Here is a 19,114-nt window from a genome sequence, read left to right as displayed (position 1 = left end):
TAAGCTGTCTTTTATCTGAGTGTGTGCTTTAGACGGTGTCCAGAATGTCTACCCCTCCCAACCTCAGCCTCCTTGTGGTCTGCCCCTCCCCATTGATGTTTGTGCTGGAGTTTGGGTGGAGTTGTGGCTGCTCAAACTTTCTCAGTTCTCAGGAGTGCTGAGCTGACAGAACTGGAGACTGAAATCCTCTGGTTACCCATGGAAGAGGTGCAGCTGTGGCTCCATAGTGCTGCCTGCCAATGTGCCTCAACTCTGGCACAAAGGGACCATCTCTAAGGGCGAAAGGGGAGTCATGCTTCTTCTAGTCAGTCCTTGCGCCCTCTGCTGAGATGGCCATTCAGTTTGTTATGATGGAGGTTTTTATGAGGCGGATTCCTATCCCGTGGGACCTGCATTGCCCCCACCACCTCCAACTTTGGGTCACATGTGCCACCACATAGCCAATAAGAAACAACCCAAAACTTCACTTAGAATTAAAATCGAGCCCAAATATTCTTTGAGGTTCGAGAACTTGGATTTACGCTGTCTGCTCTAAAAGTTCTCAGACCACAGCCATGGAGCAGTTGGCTGTGTCACTGGCCATTTACTTGTGTGTTCACCTGATTTACCACGTACAGTCATGGTGTTTGTGTGTACATAGGAAGAGATCACAGGGACATGTAGGTGCCTGCACCCATTTTTGAAAATCAAGGGCTCTGGCTATTGACTGTTTCTCAGTGAAATACACTGTGCACTATAAAAGCCCCTGAGACTGTCCTAATCAAAAAAGCATTTTAGGTCTAATCTTGCCTTTTTAATCTTGAGCTCAGCTTGCATTTTTAATTACCTAGTCTCATGTGTCATTTTAAAAGGATTTGCCATGCCACATACTTTCCAAATAAATCAGATTCTAAATTAGCCTTTATGTAATTAAACAAAGATTGAATTATATCTAACATTCTTGGTTATCAGGGGCCTCTGTCAAAGTGTGCTTTGGGCAGCTGACAGTTTAAAAGTCTTTCCTCGGTTCTTCACATCAAAATGGCCCTTTTGTGTTTAGCATTGTATCTGATTACATTACTGTCATCGGATGGGAAGGGGGATTTCTCTTCTTCATCTCATAATCAGCATTCAGAATTTATCACAGCTTTTCTGTGACAGGTTTACAGTTCATCATCACAGAGGCTGATTAGCTGACACATTTGCTATTAAAGAATATTTCAATCAAGGACAAACTGTGAGCCCTTGTCTCATTTTCTGCCTCTTAGCTCAACCTCAGGGCTGGCTTATTAGCTTAAACAAAAAAGATGAAAAGGGCCATAATCTTTTTTTTTATTTTGTTGGGTGTTTTTATTTTAATGAAGAAACTGGCATTCTATTATATTGTTCACCTGACTCTGCATCTTAACCAAAGGCTGCGGGGAAGACATATGTTTATGCAAATAACACAATTGGTATTGATATGTGATTTGAATGCCCTAGTTGCTGCTATTATATAACATTGCAGACGCTTTGAACAGTGATATTTGCTCACCTTCCGTTATTTTAGGTTAATAATATTCCTAGATCACTTGTTATCTACGTTTTGAGGTTGCCTGAGGGTGTCATGGTGACTTCTCTATCTTTGCTTACAGGAGTGGTTCTTAGCTTTCTCCCTCCTAGAATTCCCCTCCCCCCTCCCAATCCTCCTTGGACTTTCCCTCCCACCGAGCTGAGAGCCACCTTCCATTTAGCAAGAGGGGAAGGACAGGTCGGGATTCCCTGGCCTACAGCACGCACAGCATGATGTGCTTTAGGTTGCCCAATGCCTTCCATACCACCTACGTCCTGCAACAGGGCTGCATGGTGTGTGGGCAGAACGGCCATGAGGGAGGGACTCTGCACCTCCCATATACCAGAGAGGGGCCTCCACAAGTGGTCCAAATAAACCAGAATGGCCCCGGGGGTGAACCTAGAGAGAGGATGTGGGATCCAAATTTTCCTGGGTCCAGCAGCAAAAAAACCCCATAGGGGCAGTGGCTGCTGTTTCACAACACGTGATTTCTGGAATGCATTCTTTCTCTTCCACCTCCATTTCATTTTCACCCATTACTTTCCCAATCCCTGCTCGGGATACTCAGTCAGGGAACATGAGCAACGCTTGTCTTTATTTTATTTGTGGTGGGTGGGATTGCTTTGCTTAGAAAGCCCACGAAGAGCATAAGCATAGTACCATGACTCCATTATGTGACAGCATCCCTGGGTCTGGCCAGAACTTCTGTGACAGAGCGTGATTGGTACAGCATTGGCTACCAACTCTGACATTTCAATAAAATATAAACATCAGAAAACATTCTACTCACCAAAATCAAACGCTCAGAGATGTGTGTAAAGAACACAATTCAAGTCAGATACTTTCTAACCCATTCTTTAACCTTTGTTCTTGTTAATAAAGCCTTTGACAACTAAAAGTGAAATCTCACCTTTCCTGCGGATTGTTTCATTTGACTGGTGTAAATTACCATAGCTTCATTGAAGACAATGGAGCTATGCTGATCTGAACAGCTGAGGATCTGGCCCATTGCTGTTCACAGTGTTATTCTCTAGAGGACGGTAGTAAACATTCTTTCTGGACCTCACCTATGTGCAGGATTTCCTTCTTGCAAATCCATCATGGCTTCTGGTTTCTGTTTCTCTAGGATGAATTTCAAATTTATTCCCAGAAGAAGGTGACATGGATCTCTGTGTCCGCACTGAACAAGTTTAGACCAGATTATCCAATCATTGCTGATGAAAACTCCATCATAAATAAAGCCATACTGAAGCCAGATTTAAAAGTAAGTGAGTTTAAAACGTGGTTATATGACATGGGATTAAGTCATCTGCAGTTTCATGAGTGCCATGGTCAACAGGTAGAGCTAGCTGAGTGAAGATCAGGGTGCTCCATTGGCCTTCTCTGGGAAAAGACCCGTCAGCCAGGCCCTCTCTCTCACTCTCTGAGGGAAAGGCCAATCCTGCCTTCCCCACTAAAGCGGAGGAGGGAGAAGAAGACCTGCCATTCCTTCTGAAGGAGGTGCTGTCTAGTATTACAAAGGAGAGGGGGAGGAAGGAGGGATGAGATGGGGTGGAGAACCCTCCAAGCAGCACCTTGCTGTCGGAGCCCCAAAAGTGGAAACCTAGCCCTGGCACAGGAATCAACAGAGTGGTTGATGGGCTGCTCCTGGCATCAGAAGAGAAACTGGTTGCAAGTGACTGAGCTTCCACAGCCCTGTGAAAACAGGGGTGGGAGCAGGAGCCTGACTTCTTCACTCCAGCCAACAGCTTGAGAATCGCTCTTCCAGCGTAACGCACTAGCTGAGGAGATAGAAGGGTAAATGAAACTAGAGATTTCCTGGTCTCCTCCCTCGTTAGAACCTGTTATTCCATCCCGCCTCAGAATGGCTTTGTTCTGTCCCTGGATCTGGAAAACATTTTGGTTTTTTTGCTTTTGGCTGGACAAACTGCATTTTACAGCCATTGTTCCGATATAGGATACTACTCCCCCGACTGCCCCTGCTAAGGCCTTATCCTTCCCTCTGCAAATGACATGGTTCAAACACAGTTCACAGATCCAAGCCAAGGGGTGGGAGGTGAGTCCCTGATTTGAGGAGTTCTCAAAGCCCTTCACAGAGGTGTTATCCCCATTTTATAGATAGGGCAGGTATCACATGGAGAAGTTAAATGATGTGCCCAAGGTCACACAGTAAGTCAGCATCATCCCTGAGGACTAGAAGTCCAAATCTAGAAGTCCAGCCCTGCCGTACCCATTAGCCACAGGGCTGGGAGCCCATGAGGGCATTATATCCATCTTCAGTAACTACATTCCTGACTTGTTAGCATGTATTTTGCTATCTCCAATAAGGTTTTTAGCAGAAACCACTGGTACAGCTTTACAACTTCAGCTGTGTCTGAATAAAGCTTTTTTCTCCTGGGACTATATAAACACACATTTGTAAATATAGCGCCGGGTACTCCAATCAACTGGCAGAGTGTGGAAGTGGAGAGTGATTCATAACATTCTTCGGGGGATGGAATTAATCCGGTTTTAAATGCCCCATAGCCCTCGAATAACAGACCCTTTGAGTAAATATTTCATAGCAGTCAAAACATCTAAGTAGACAGAAACAAGTTTTCAAAGCAGCCAAGAGCAAATGGCATAATCCTCTAATCCCAGGTCACAGGCCCCTTCCTAAAAGCCAGTATAAAATCCCCTTGCCTTCTAAACTATTTATCGCCATGGAAAATTATTGTAACGTTACCGGTTGTATAAAAGCCTGATCCTGCAAGGAGCTGAGCCCTTACCTCTCCCATTCATGGGACCGGCTCTAAGAGGGTATATCGGAGAATACATGAGCAGAGTCCCCCCCCCCAGCTTCTCATTAAAGCAACTGGCCTTGAATTTGACATGCTTTTCTATGGCAAGCCAGTGCCATGCCCAGGGCATAGGTCTGATGTTCATGGGGCCGAGGAGACATGCTGCTGCATTCTGTACCAGTTAGAGGGCGGATGGCGTCATAGGTAGCTACACTGTGTCGCTGTGGTCCAGCCAGGAAGCGAGAAAGGTTTGTGTATTGTCCACCAGGAGGGACAGAATCTTCTAGCCAGCCATAAGTGGCAGTGTGCATTACTGGTGGCCTGCATGTGAGAACGCCCAGTGTTATTAAGAACTTCAGGAGCCCTCCTAAACTCCAGACTGAATTAAACAATGATTGGTGTGTCTCTTCAACCAAAGGAGATTGTCCTGTGCCTGCAAATGCCTCCAAGTGCTCTCCTTGTCCCACCAGCGTCATCTGTCTTGCTTGAGTTCCGCTCCAGTTAGCAGTCCTGCGTTCTACCTATGGGTAGAAGTGAGCATGTTTCTGTTCCATACCTTGCAAATGCTGCTGTTGTTCTTTGGTTTGGCAGGTGAGATGCATCCAAGTGCAGAAAATCCAGTATATTTGGAACAACCCTGAAAAACAATTCCAGAAAGTTGGGTGAGTTAACCTGCTGGGTACAAAGTTCCCTGAATAAATGGAGCCTCTTAGAATGTCGTCAGCAGGAAAATCTTTCCTCTGTCTTCTAGGTCCCTAGAAGACAGTCACACTTGTTCAGATATACATGCCAAATTTGGTTCTGGTTTGACAGGTGAGGAACAGGATATCAGGTAACATTGCGACACATCTTGAGCAGTTAGTACTGTGGATTTAAGTAAATGTTTAGGACCAGATTTTCAGGTGCTTGGTGCTGACCTCTTTTATAAGCACTGGTCCTTAAAAAGGCAACTGTCTGAATGTGGCTGATAATTGTATTTACACTACTACTGGTGAGTGTAATTTTGCTTGTACTATTTATGCACACAAATGTAAGCGTGCGCAGGACTGTATATGAAAATGACATTACATGAAAATTATATACAGACAACTAGAGAATGGGCTCAGTTCCCTGCTGAAGCCTTTGGAAATGTGTCTGAATCATCACTGTTATGTGTTTCCATTAAAAAGGTAACCATAGCCTTTCAGTCTGAATTATTTTTATTTTACATTATGAAACACAGCAAACTAAGGAACAAAAATAAAGTCGCCATAAAACAGCACAGATCAGCTATTAGTGGAGCTCCCTGAGCAGAACTCAGTGCCAATAAATTATTGTTAGAAATTAAAGAGCTCTAACTATTGAGTTTAGTCCTGTAAATGAATGCAGTTCTGGGAAACAGGGCCCTGGTCACTACTGGAGTCTTTAGGTGTTTCTACAGTACAACTGCAAAATAAATACATGAAGTTTTGCATTCATTTGTTTGTATATTGTAAACGATCCATCTCCTAAATTGAGTTCACATTCAGTCTTACATTCAGAATGTTCTAAATTATATACAGAGAGATTTGTATGCAGTGTAGTTGTAGCTGTGCCGGTCCCAGGATATTAAAGAGACAAGGTGGGTGAGATAATATCTTTTACTGGACAAACCTCACCTACCTTGTCTCTCTCTAATACAGAGAGATTTGTATTTGGAACATTTAGTTTTAGATATGGAATTTTTTTTTATATCAGTTACAGGGTATTTTTGCATGAGAGAAACATTTGTTTCTTTAAGGCCATTTTTTATTGTGCCTATGAGTTGATGGAAAGGGCTTTTCTGACACTAACATCTACGGTATAGATTTTTATAACTGTGTGCATGCAGCTGGATTTGCAAAACTGTGGGCACATCATTTGTGCACTTACTTATGATTACATGCACAACTATGATGACTGCATTTGCAATTGGCCATTTTTATATCTCACAGACCATTAGCACATGCAGTTATTTCAGCTATTCATGTAGTATATTGACTGGGTGTGCAAAGTATGCACTTGCAGTTTTGTGTACATAATAGTGCTTAAACCATTATGGGTTTGTGCTTCTCTCTGAAACAGAACTGATGCATCTATACAACTAGCACATGGAAAACATCACATCTGGTCTCTTTCTCAAGGTTTTTGCAGCCGTGTGTGTTTGTGATTTAAAATGGGATCAGTATTAACTCTCACAGGAGTTGGGAGCTGCAGCTGTTTTAGTTGCATTGTCAGGGAGCCCAGCTAAATAAGTGAGAAAGCCAGAGTTTCCTTTAATAGCGCTTCACCCTTACCCCATGCAGGAGGCTAATATGTGGGCCAAATGCCATTGATGTGCAGGTTGTTCCTATTTGGAAGCTACTCATCAAAGAGGTAAACTGTATTTCCATTGCTTTTATTGGGGGGGCTATTCGGACACGAAAAGCGGGAGCATGGTACATGGTTGGATTGGCAATTAGATTGCCTTCCAAGGTACCTGTCACACACTGATCTCCTCACCCTTCCTCTCTCCACCCGCTTCCAGGCCTGACCTGCTGTTTTGGGTTTTGTTTGTGTCTGCGTTAATGTGTAAGCTGTCGTGGGTAGGGACTACATCTCCTTGGGTTTGTGAAGGGCTGTGCACATCTATCATGCTCCACAAGGAATGTATCATTAGCAACAAAAGTAATCTTTTAACTGACTGAAAGTTTAGCTGCTGCTGGTTCCTTCTGCCAGCACAACATGGCATGTGTGACCCATCCTCATTCCACAGTCGGAACCTTCTCTTCTCCACTCTGCTCTTCTTCTCTTAGAGAAACACGCTTGAGCTGAGACCTGCACTCCACACCTACTTACACACGGAGCAAGGGTGTTTGGCTCCATCTAACAGAAATGGGCCCAGGCTGTATAGTTTGGAGCCAGCGCTAATGTTAGCGTGGGAGATTGGCTGTAGGGCTTTGATTTAAGCCCATCGCTAACTGGATTGAACTAGTTGAATATATCTCAACAGTGTAAATATGGCTCCCTAACTCCTCAATACTGTTCTGTCTCCAAACAGGTCTTAAATCCATTTTACGTGTTCCAACTCTTCAGTGTGTGTCTGTGGTTTGCTGAAGATTATAAGGAGTATGCCATTGCTATCATAATCATGTCCCTCCTTTCAATCTCCTTAACTGTGTATGATCTCAGAATGGTGAGACACCCTGCCTTGCGGAGAGGGGAAAGGGTTACTGCTGCCGCCAGCCGGCTAGCTCAGAGGACATTGAATGTTACACACAGCCTGGTACAGAACAAGTGGTTAGTTCTTCAGATTGGAGGCAGGCCAGCATTGTTACAGTTTCAGCCTTGTTTTATTAATGAATAGTGACTGAATCAGTGCCAGTGTTGTGTCCCAAGTGACTGAAAGCACCTGGAACCACAGCCCCGAGATTCAATAATGAAATCATACATAACTAGGAACTTATTGACCAGGTCTGCACTGGAGGTGTATCTACTCACCCCCAGCAAAGGTCCTGAAGTCTTGCCCCAGCATTCAGGGGCTCATTGCAAAACCTGGACTGGGTTCTCTGGGGTCAGGCTCTTTGATTGTTCCCAAGTCCTCCTCAGGGATTAGACTCTGCAGGAGAGGAAGGTACAATAAAGAAAAGATCGCCTTTTCACATTATACAATACATCACTGGCACTTGGTCCATAAATGTGATTTTCCTCAATCTTAAACAAGTGCTAAATTATGGAGTAAATTCTCCTTATCCCTGGCTGGGAGTGGGTCAAGTCCCTGGGCATCAAGATAGGGACAATGATAATGTACAGGTTAGACATTGCCAGTGGTCTGTAAATTCCTTTAATTTGGATGATTCTGGCGGTCTCCTCTCGGACAGGCACAAAGAAGCATGAGAAAAAGCTGTAGAATGTGAGACATGTACGTTGTCAAAGTAATTATACCATGAAGACTGTCTTTCAATGGGAGCTGTTTGATAGACATGAATTTGTGTAGGCTGGAATAAGGCTCCTTTGGAAATCCCAGCCTTTTATATATATATCTATTAAAGCATTTCAGTATCTTGGAACTATCAAATAGTACCTCTGGTAAGACTAATCATCTCATCTCATCCTCCCTGCCACATAGAATCAGAGACGATGAGGGTTGGAAGGGACCTCAGGAGGTATCTAGTCCAACCCCCTGCTCAAAGCAGGACCAACCCCAACTAACCCATCCCAGCCAGGGCTTTGTCAACATTCCAACATCACATTCCAGCTTACGGTTTGCTACACCCATTTGTCACACCTTGTCTAAAATTAGATGTTAAAGTCTGCAATGCAGGGACAGTATCTTCCTATACATTTGTGCAGCTTCTAGCACAATCCATCCTGGCTGAGAGTCTGGTAGCCGCAGCACTACAAACAATAAGCAACAACAGTAAGATTTAGTTACTGAATTACATAATGCCTTTCTTTGTACAGCTGTTAACACTGAACACTTCATTCTGTCTCCCCCTCCTGATTTGCAGCAATCTCTGAAACTGCACAGGCTGGTGAAGTCCCACAACAATGTCAAGGTTACGGTGTGCAGGAAAAAGGAAGGTGCGTCCAGTTCCGTTTTTCTGTTTCTTTTGTCGTCAGTTCCAGTGCTACAGCAGAGCATTTCAGCGTTTAGGGTAGCAGGATAATAACTGACCTCTTGAAATTCCTTTTGGGACCGTTTCCCCTTTCTTCTCACTCTGGCTGATTGGCTCACATCACTAAGAACTTCGAAGTGTATTCTCGTGCATCAATCTCATCTGTACGGTACCATCAGGGTGGTTAAATGTCATGCCTCCCCATGCATTGTGAAGCTGAGCCATCTTTGCCAGAGCTACCTTAGCAAAGCCTCAACGGTGCCTGTCTAACTGCTGCCTCTGGATGTTCCCTTTACTGTGGATTCCAGGCAGCAATCTAAAGAAACAGGGCCAAGCTGGGAAGATTGGATTCAGATTTCTACAAAGTTAGCAGCAGAGTGTCTGGATCCAAAGTTCTTCTTTGGACCCATTGTGGAGATAAGTCTCAGTTTCCACCTTTGGATCTAGATCCAAACTTCCCCCAGAGTCCTAGTTCAGACCCTTCTGTGACAGATCTGGAGCTGTTCTGTACTAATGATGAATATTGTATGTTGACCTGCCTATTGGGATGTTTATGAATACATTAGTTTAGGTCAGGGGTTCTCAACCTTTTTTGAAATCACGCCACCACTTAGTATTTTTTTTACATGAAGCCCCCCCCCTTACAACAGCGAGAAGAGTATTCATCCTCCCCTTGTGAAAGCCCCCCTAGAGGCTCACATCGTTTGGGAGGTCCAAAAACTCTAACCTCCATGAGCCAGCGGCGCTGCCATCCCCTGCACCAGGTTGCAATGCCCCTCACTTCAATTTAGCCCAGCTCACCGTGCTCCCCACAACCTCTGGAAAGTTTGATGTGCCCCTGCTCCTGAGACCCTCTGGTTTAGGTGAATAGGATCTGCCAGGCAAAATAAGTAGGAAAGGAAAGAATCGCTCAAGCTAAGCCACTTCTCCACGGACACTTGAGGTTATTAAGAAACGACGCCAGGGCAGGAAAAGGCCCAGGAATACGCAGGCGGGGTTAAAAGGCACACTGTCTCAAGAGAGGGATATTTGTTGGGGTTGGAGGAACCGGACAGACACAGGTGTCTGAAGAAGTTAGGCCTGCCTTGCTTACCCTCGGGGAGGGTAAATCTTAGCTAGGATAGTCATGCATGTACACGGACTGTTATTTTAAAATCCCTTTTCTGGAAAAGCTTTGTTCCTACTGTTCCACGCACGCAGGGTTGGTTTAAGCAGGCTAGTCACTGTGCACCACTGCTCACAGATTCCCAAAGGGAAGAGCTGCAGGCGCCATGCCCAGTCAGAGCTGCAGGGTAAGCGTGGCTGATACGCACGGTGCTGTAGCCCAAGGCTCAGTCTAAGGTTGGGAGAACCAGAATTCCACCCTGAGATGAGTCACGGCTATAGGTCAGATGCCTGAGAGGGTGCACTCAGAGACCAGGAAGGGACTCAGGGGAGGACACCATCGCTACTTACAAAACATTACAAAGCAAGTAGGAATTGGCTTGGTCGGGGGTGTGCCTGGAATTGTTTTCTGCTTAAATGAGAGATCAGCGCTAAAGGTTTGCATCTCACATTGTCTGCAGGTTTCCAAGAGCTAGAGTCTTGCCATCTGGTGCCAGGAGACATGCTGGCTTTGACAGGGGGCAAAGCCCTGATGCCATGTGATGCCATTCTGATCAGCGGCAGGTGTATTGTAAATGAAGGCATGCTGACAGGTATGGCTCATGACTTGCCCAGTTTAAAGTCACAGACTTCACAAATCTGCGGCTTCAGGACTGTTGCGTAAGACATGTTTTTGGAGAGAGCAAGTCTTTGTTTCCTGACAGTTTTCTCTTCAATCTTGCACTTTGCAGTGATGGTTCAGGAGATAAGCAGCAAGACGCTCAGGGCAGAGCAGGGAACTCACAGGATTTACCTTATGACAGCAGGTCGGAGAGTGTGAGCTGTCTGACCACTCCTGCTGTGACATTCCACTGGAAACCAGTGTCATGTTAGGAGACAAAGTAGCTGGCATACTCAGCAGCCCGATGAGTGTTCTGCTTGGACATAGCTAAGATATTTGTTAGTAGACAGACATGCAGCTAAAAGCTTCTCCTTGTCTTAGAAAATGAAATATTTAAACTGCCCTAGGGAATAGTTTAGTGACCTAAGCATCAGGTTCCAAATAACCAGACACCTGGGAGCCAACAGACTCAATGGTGGGATCATAATCAACTCAGGTCTTCATGTATGGTGTTCAGCTACTGACGGCCTGTTCTTGGAACCCTTGCTCACGTGAGGAGTGCCATTGACCGCGGTGAACAAGGATTAATGGGGTCTTAGATTTACCTTAGTGAGTCAGGACTCCGGAACTGTCCCACTGACTTGAGTATGGACTAGTCACATGCAGAATTGGGACCTTATTCATTTTCCTGTACAGCCCCATGTACACCCGAGATGGGCAAATCAATGCAGCATTGATGCCCCAGTGGGCAGGGCACTTGTCTGGGACTTGGGAGAGCCAGGTTCCCTTCTCTGCTGTGAACTCCCTTGTGTGACCTTGGGCAAGTCACCTATTCTCTCTGTGCCCATTTGTCCAATGGGGACAGCAGCCACACCCTGCCACACAAGGGTGTAAGAAAAGAAACACACTGGAGATTGTGAGACGCTCAGACGCTACAGTGATGAAGGGCATAGCTAGATAGAATTGTGAGACGCTCAGATGCTACAGTGATGAAGGCCATAGCTAGATAGAATCATTGTCCAGACTTGTTTGTCACCACTTGGGCTGGTTGTTGCTTACCACAACACACCTACGAATGGTTACTGTGCACTCTTCAAAGGGAGGCAGGCAGGTTTCGGTGTGCACTGCAATTTCCTTAATACAATCTGATCTCCTCTAGGGGAAAGTATTCCAGTAACGAAGACTCACTTGCCCCAAGCTGATGACTCCAGGCCCTGGAGAACATACTGTGCAGAGGATTACAAAAGACACGTCCTTTTCTGTGGAACAGAGGTCATCCAGACCAAAGGAGACGGCAACGGGCCAGCGAGAGCAGTCGTGCTGAGGACGGGTCAGTCGGTTCACTCTTTGCCTTGCTTTTCTCTAATGCAGTAGCTGAATCCGGCTAAGGGTAGGTCTACACTGCAAAAAAAGACCATGAGCAGCAAGTCCTAGAGCCTGGGTCAACTGACTCTGTCCTGAGGGGCTCAGGCTGCTCTTAATCTCTTCTGCACTGTGAAACCAGCACTAAAGTCCAGGATCTGTCATAGGGACCCCTCTGTCTCAAGCAATCACTCAGAAGGACCCCCGAGGTTTACAGTACAATGTTGTCTGACCTTTATTTGAAGGCAAACCTACTAGGCAATCAACTTTTCTTGATCATTGAGTGCCCAGTCACACACTTACTTACTATTGTGGTTAGTCGTCCCAAAGTCAGACAATGGGCCTGTTCATGGCAGAAAGTACTACACACAAAAGTGAAAACAACCAGAGTCCTGCAGCACTTTAAAGACTAACAAATTTAATTTCTGCAGGCCGAAGCTTTCGTGGACTGTGACCCACTTCGTCAGATGCCCACGGTTGCAGCCCACGAAAGCTTATGCCTGCAGAAATGAAATGTGTTAGTCTTTAAAGTGCTACAGGACTCTGGTTGTTTTTGCTGTATACAGACTAACACGGCGACCCCTCTGGAACTTTGCACAATAGTGAGTGTTTGCAGGACTGGACATGGAGCTGTTTGCTTAAGACAAGTATCAGTCTATGGAGAGAATGTTTCCATATAGGAGCTTTTACAAGTTGTAATGCGAGATCTGGGTCTCTTTTATTTTAAGTTACAGTAGCTGTGAATCTTTTAATCACAACATTTTTCTTAGTGAAATTTTAGAAACAATTGCACCCTTTACTGATGTCTTGTGGGTTTGGTTTTTCACTTCAGGTTTCAACACAGCAAAAGGGGACCTGGTGAGGTCCATTCTCTACCCCAAACCCATGAATTTCAAGCTGCACAGAGACGCCTTAAGGTTCCTGATGTGCCTCATAGTGTTTGCAATCATTGGAATGATCTACGCAGTGTGTGTATTTGCACTAAATGGGGTGAGTGGGAGAAATCACCGCAACAAAATTCAAAAGGCACAACATTTTCAGTGTCTTCGGATTTTGTTGCACATATGAAATTTGGTCTTATTTTCACTACGTTTTTGCACTAAAATGTGGGATCACTTTAAAATGACATTGTTTTTCCAGAAACAAAAAAACACCACCCAGCTCCACCCTCAGCCCGGCGCCCCTCACCCAGCAGGGGGAGACAGCTCCATCATCATAAGTTTTGGGGGGGCATTGACCCCCCTATGCGCCTCCACACTCTGCCCATGGCACCGCCCACATGATCCATCTCACGCCCCCTTAGGGGGGCCCGCCCCCCCCCAGTTTGAGAACTGCTACTTTAGATTGCTCTTTGGGATAAGGATTCCCTTTAAAGTTGGGTCTCAGACAGCACCGAGCATGCTGTCATTGCTGACGTTAAATTAAAAATAATAGTCATGATATTTCATGAATGCAACAGTTCAGAGCAGAAAAGCAGATTATGTGAAATGCAGAACATATTGCAGATAATTTCTGTGGTTTGTTGCACTTTAGCACATTCCTAGTCTTACATTAAAAAATATTCATGAATGGTGCAGATGAAACAGAGAAGTGTCCAATGGGAAGGCAGCATTTGGAAAGCTGACAGGAACTGTGCCATATTTGGAGAGGATGATCAGCCAGCAAAAAGGCCAAATCCTGAGAGGCAAAATCTTTATTCTGCCATTTGTTCCAAAGAGAAAAAAATATGCCACAGTCAATTTTCAAACATTTGGTTTGGAAAGTGAATACACCTCAAACTGTTTTCCAGGGAAGTGGTTTAAAACACAACCGGGTCCTGCTCTATAGCTTCTTCATCTTGAACTTTCTCACTTGGAATACATAAAATACAAGGGGAGATAATCAAAGCTGCAGGAACCTGGGGAACTATATTGTCAGACTTACCTGAAATTAAGAGGTGCTGAGCAACTATGAATGCGACCAAAGCCAGCAGGACCTGCAGGTGCTCAGCACGTCTGCTATTCTCAATCTAGGTGTCTCCAGCTGTCCCGCAGAAATTGAGGTGCCCAAATTAAAGTGTGGCTTTTGACTTCTTTCTGTTTCCCTATAGGTAAAAGGGAGAGAATAATACAGAAATCCCATGAAGATTCAATAATGTTTGTTCATTAAATACATTAAGCAAACTGCATGGAGATTATTTAAAACGACCATAATAGAAGCTCAAATTAAATGTATACCCCATAGAGAAACAAAACAATCAGAGGACCAAAAATGCCACCATGGCTAAACAGCAGCCAAACAGCAGGGTAAAAGAGGCAATTAGAGGCAAAAAGGCATCCTTGAAAAATTCAAAGTAAAATCCTTGTGAGGAAAATAGAAAGGAGCATAAACTCTGGCAAGTCAAGTTTAAAAATCTAGTGAGGCAGGCAAAAAAAGAATTTGAAGAGCAAAAAAACTTTTTAAGTGTATCAGAAATAGGAACCTGCCAAATAGTCAGTGAGACCACTGGACAACTGAGGTGTTAAAGGAGCACTCAAAGAGGAAAAGGCCATTGCAGGGAAGCTAAATGAATTCTTTGCATCAGTCTTCACGGCAGAGGATATGCGGGAGATCCCCATGCATGAGCCATTCTTTCTAGGTGACAAGCTGAGGAACTGTCCTAGAATGAGGTGTCAATAGAGGAGGTTTTGGAACAAATTGAGAAATTAAACAGTAATACGTCACCAGGACCAGGTGACCAGAGAATAGCTAATGTAATGTTGATTTTTTTAAAAGGCCCCAGAGGCGATCCTGGCAATTACAGGCCTGTAAACTTAACTTCAGCACCAGGCAAATGGGTTGAAACTATCGTAAAGAACAGAACGATCAGAAGTATAGATGAATGATATGTTGGGGAGGCGTCAACATGGCTTTTGTGAAGGGAAATCATGCCTCACTAATCTACTAGAATTCACTGGGGGAATTAACAAGCATGTGGACAAGGGTGATCCAGTGGATACAGAGCACTTGGTCTTTCAAAAAATCTTTGACAAGGTCCCTTGCCAAAGGCTCTTAAGCAAAGGAAGCTGTCATGAGATAACAGGGAAGGTCCTCTCCTGGATCAGTAACTGATTAAAAGATAGGAAACAAAGGATAGGAATAAATAGTCAGTTTCCACAGTGGGGAGAGGTAAATAGTGGGGTCCCCCAATGATCTGTGCTGGGACCAGTGCTGTTCAACATATTCAAAAATGATCTGGGAAAAGGGCTGAACAGTGAGGTGGCAAAATTTGCAGACAATACAAAACTACACAAAATAGCTCAACCCAAACTTATTGCAAAGGGATCTCACTACGGTGGGTGACCAAATGGCAGATGATATTCAGTGTTGATAAATACAAAACATAATCCCAACTGTACATAAAAAATAATGGGCTTTACATTAGCTGTTACCATTCAAGAAAGAGATCTTGAAGTCACTGTTGATCATTCTCTGCTCAATGTGCAGCAACAGTCAAAAAAAGCTACCAGAACATTGGGAACCATTAGGAAAGGGATAGATCATAGGACAGAAAATATCATAATGCCTCTATATAAATCCATGGTGCGCCCACACCTTGAATACTGCCTGCATATCTGGTCACCCCATCTCAAAAAAGATATATTAGAACCGGAACAGGTACAGAGCTGGCACAAAAATGATTAGAGGTATGGGACAGCTTCCATACGAGGAGCGATTAAAAAGACTGGGAGTGTTCAGTTTAGAAGAGAGACAACTGAGGGAGGATAGGATAGAGGTCTATCAAATCATGAATGGTGTGGAGAAAGTGAATAGGGAAGTGTTATTTAACCCTTCATCTAACACAAGAATTAAGGATCCCCTGGTGAAATTAAGAGGCAACAGGTTCAAAACAAACAAAAGGAAGTACTTCTTCACACAACGCACATCACCCTGTGGAACTCATTGCCATGGGATGTTGTGAAGGCCAAATGTATAACTGGGTTCAAAAAAGAATTAAATAAGTTCATGGAGGATAGGTCCCTCAGTGGCTATTAGCCAAGACGGTCAGAGGTGCAATCCCATGCTCTGGGTCTCTCTAAACCGCCAACTACCAGAAGCTGGGACTGGATAGCAGGGGATGCATCACTCAATAAATTACCCTTTTGTTCATTCCCTCTGGAACATCTGGCACTGGCCATCATAAGAGATGAGATAGTGGGTTAGCTGGACCATTGGCCTGACCCCGCATGGCCATTCTTATCGGTTTGAGTCACAGTCTCAATTGAGAAGAGATCCAGAATTAAATTTGTTAGTCTTTAAAGTGCTACAGAACTCTCATTGTTTTAGTCTCAGTTTAACTCATCTTTGGGACAAGACATAAAACCAAGGACCTGCCTGCCTGAGATCATTGCAGATTCTGTGGCAATGTCTGCAGTAATGAGGGCTGTTGCCCTAGTAACCTGGCCACATTCCACATGCCTTCTGCTTCCTTGATTTCCTTCTGCAGTGTCAGCTAGGAGAGTCAGCCAAACCAACAGGTTTAGCTAGGACACACAGGGCAAAAATAGGGCATGGAGTGAAACAGCGATGTAAAGCTAGTCCTTGCAGGGCCCCAATCCTGGTGCTGTTCTCATCTCTGTGCATTGCTTTGTCCTGTGCTGTGCAGAGCAATCTGAGGGATGCTCTAAATTACACCAGCCTGGAACGGCCACAGGGTGCCAAAACTGTAGCTCAGGACTGGCATGGCATAGGAGCATCCCGATCAGACCCTGTTTTTGTAGTTATACTTTCCCTGCTATGCCAACAACAGGGGTGAGGGTGCAGCATATCAGCACCTACATCTATTCTATAGCTCTGCACAACCCGCCTTCCACCGAGGTCATCTTCATAACAGACAAATTTTGCTGCCATATGGCCAGCTAGGACCCCAGGATCTGGTCAAGTATTTCTCACTTCCTGACCTCTAAATTGTTGAATGGTGTTGCCAGGACCTTTTCAATAGCTACTATGTTCCACCCCAGATGTGGCTACATTTCAGCAAGCGGGCGTTGATTTTTTCATGTGTGTCAAGATTTTGGGCACAACTCCATTATTACCTGTTTGCAGATGAAATCTTAGTTGTGTGTCCACTATCCATACCACAAGCTTTTGTTCTCTTGCTGATAACAGTATTTGTTTTGTGCCAGGAAGAGACAGGAGAAGTAGTGAAAAAGGCACTGGATGTCATCACTATTGCAGTCCCTCCAGCTCTACCCGCAGCTCTGACGACAGGGATCATTTATACACAGAGGAGACTGAAGAAGAAGGGAATCTTCTGCATCAGTCCTCAGAGGATCAATGTATGTGGACAGCTGAACCTCATCTGCTTTGACAAAGTGAGTGTTATGGATTCGTTATTGCTTTATTAGTAATAATGGAATTCAGCTGGGAGAACTTGGAATCAAACCAGATGATAAAATGAGAATGCAGAAAAAAGGAAGAGAAAATATTGCACGCGTGACGGACAGCTAGGGGAAGAAATTTTCAATTTTTCCATTTGCTGTTTCAAATAAGGTTCTATCTCCCTAGAGATAGGGAGACCTGCCAGAGACTTAGTGTGACAGGGTCTAAGACTCAAACCAAGAGAAAATGAGATGACTAGAATTACTGCCAGAGCATCCTTTTCCACAGATTCTGGCAGGTCAACCAGAGCTAAATCACAGACAGCTGATGCTTGTACTTGACTTTTCAACTCAATCTTCCAATACATGGCCTTGATGGAACCATAACCAAAACCCATTGTTTGTATTATTTCTTGTCCTGCACTTTCTGCCTCTGTGTGTTTGATATGTACATGTGATATGAAAGCAAAACCAGGCAGTAGGTGCCTCCAGTGAGGTATAATTCAGTGCTCATGGTGCACTGTGAGATGTGCATTTCAAGAGGCTGAGTCTGTCTATTTCTGACACATGGGGCTGGGCAAACACTCAAGGCATGCACTGCCTCCCCTAGACACCGATCGTCTAAAGAAGTGAGGCCACTTCCTTATGTGGCTGTAGTTCCATGATGACCCTCCATGGTCCGAAGTACTCTTCAAACTCTCAGGCTATGTCTGCACTGCAATCAGAGGTGTGATTTGCAGCACTGATGGACATACCTGCCCTAGCTTCAATCTAGCTAGCATGCTAAAAATAGCAGGGAAGACACAGGGGTTTCAACGTGAGCTGTTCAAGCCCACCCGGAGACCCTTGGTACATGCTCACATGGCTACCCCCTGCTACAGTTCACGCCGCCGGGTCTTCGCTGCTATTTTTAGCTGTGCTAGCTAGCGGAAAGCCAGCAAGGCTATTTCTACCCACGCTGCAAGCGGACCCTCAGTTGTAGTGTAGACACAGCCTTAGTCCAAGACGTCATAGCCACACGCTACAATGCCTATTACCATTACAATCATTTAGACATTTACACGGCACTACAGACCATGGCAGACTGACTGCGCTCTTACACGCATGCCATCCATACTTACACGAGCAGTCCCATTGACTGAGCCCCACCATCCACACACAGGTGTGGTCATGCAAAATGCTGCATGATATATTTTCCTCAGAAGCAGCTGGCAGGGGCTCAGTGCCCCATGGCCCTGAACTGGTACAGCACCTCCTGTGTTCCCACGCAGGGATCTGGTGAAACGGATCTTGTTTTTACTCCCCTTAGAGCTCGTGCGTCTTTACAAAGTGAGGTTAATTCAAATGTCCATTTTAACCTAGACTGGCACCTTAACAGAAGATGGACTGGATCTATGGGGGGTGATCGCTTGTGAAGGAAACAGGTAAGGGTCTTTGTCAATAGATGGAGCTTGCGTTTTGTTGGATTGTGTCTCTCAGTAGCTCTCCTTGATTTCACAGCAGCCGGGTGAGCCCCGGGGATTGCTAATGGGGTCAGTCAACAATCTGAATTCAGCCATGGTTAGTAGTGACTGAAATTTGCTACTTTCAATGGCTGCTCAGTGGCCCTGTGAACTGAGCTGTTTGTCTCAGCCAGATCCTACTGACAATGTCCATGTCAATGGATGCCACCATAGTTGTCAGTATTTCGCACCCCTGTTGATAGTCTCAGCAGTCTGTATGGTGCGGGGAGACTGTACTGACCTCCGCCCCTCATCTCATGGTTGAGGTATATTGGCAAGGCAGAATGGAGCAGTCTTGCT

General features: G+C 44.9%; 1 protein-coding gene across 1 annotated transcript in view; it reads left to right on the top strand.

Annotated features, from left to right (window-relative positions):
- The window catches only part of LOC137149328 (probable cation-transporting ATPase 13A4), a 53,809-nt gene that overhangs the window by 8,057 nt on the left and 26,638 nt on the right, over window positions 1-19,114 (top strand). Inside the window, exons 3-13 of the mRNA XM_067542810.1 lie at window positions 2,658-2,795; window positions 4,903-4,973; window positions 5,063-5,143; window positions 6,615-6,684; window positions 7,349-7,483; window positions 8,799-8,871; window positions 10,472-10,603; window positions 11,771-11,941; window positions 12,806-12,963; window positions 17,118-17,306; window positions 18,675-18,736. Of these exons, the coding sequence (XP_067398911.1) occupies window positions 2,658-2,795; window positions 4,903-4,973; window positions 5,063-5,143; window positions 6,615-6,684; window positions 7,349-7,483; window positions 8,799-8,871; window positions 10,472-10,603; window positions 11,771-11,941; window positions 12,806-12,963; window positions 17,118-17,306; window positions 18,675-18,736 (1,280 nt within the window). The remainder of the gene's footprint in view (window positions 1-2,657; window positions 2,796-4,902; window positions 4,974-5,062; window positions 5,144-6,614; window positions 6,685-7,348; window positions 7,484-8,798; window positions 8,872-10,471; window positions 10,604-11,770; window positions 11,942-12,805; window positions 12,964-17,117; window positions 17,307-18,674; window positions 18,737-19,114) is intronic.

The sequence above is a fragment of the Emydura macquarii genome, unplaced genomic scaffold (assembly GCF_026122565.2).
Source record: "Emydura macquarii macquarii isolate MOO-44397 ecotype Brisbane River unplaced genomic scaffold, CSIRO-AGI_Emac_v2 contig_729, whole genome shotgun sequence".
NCBI lineage: Eukaryota > Metazoa > Chordata > Testudines > Chelidae > Emydura > Emydura macquarii.
This window is presented reverse-complemented; position numbering and strand designations above follow the sequence as displayed.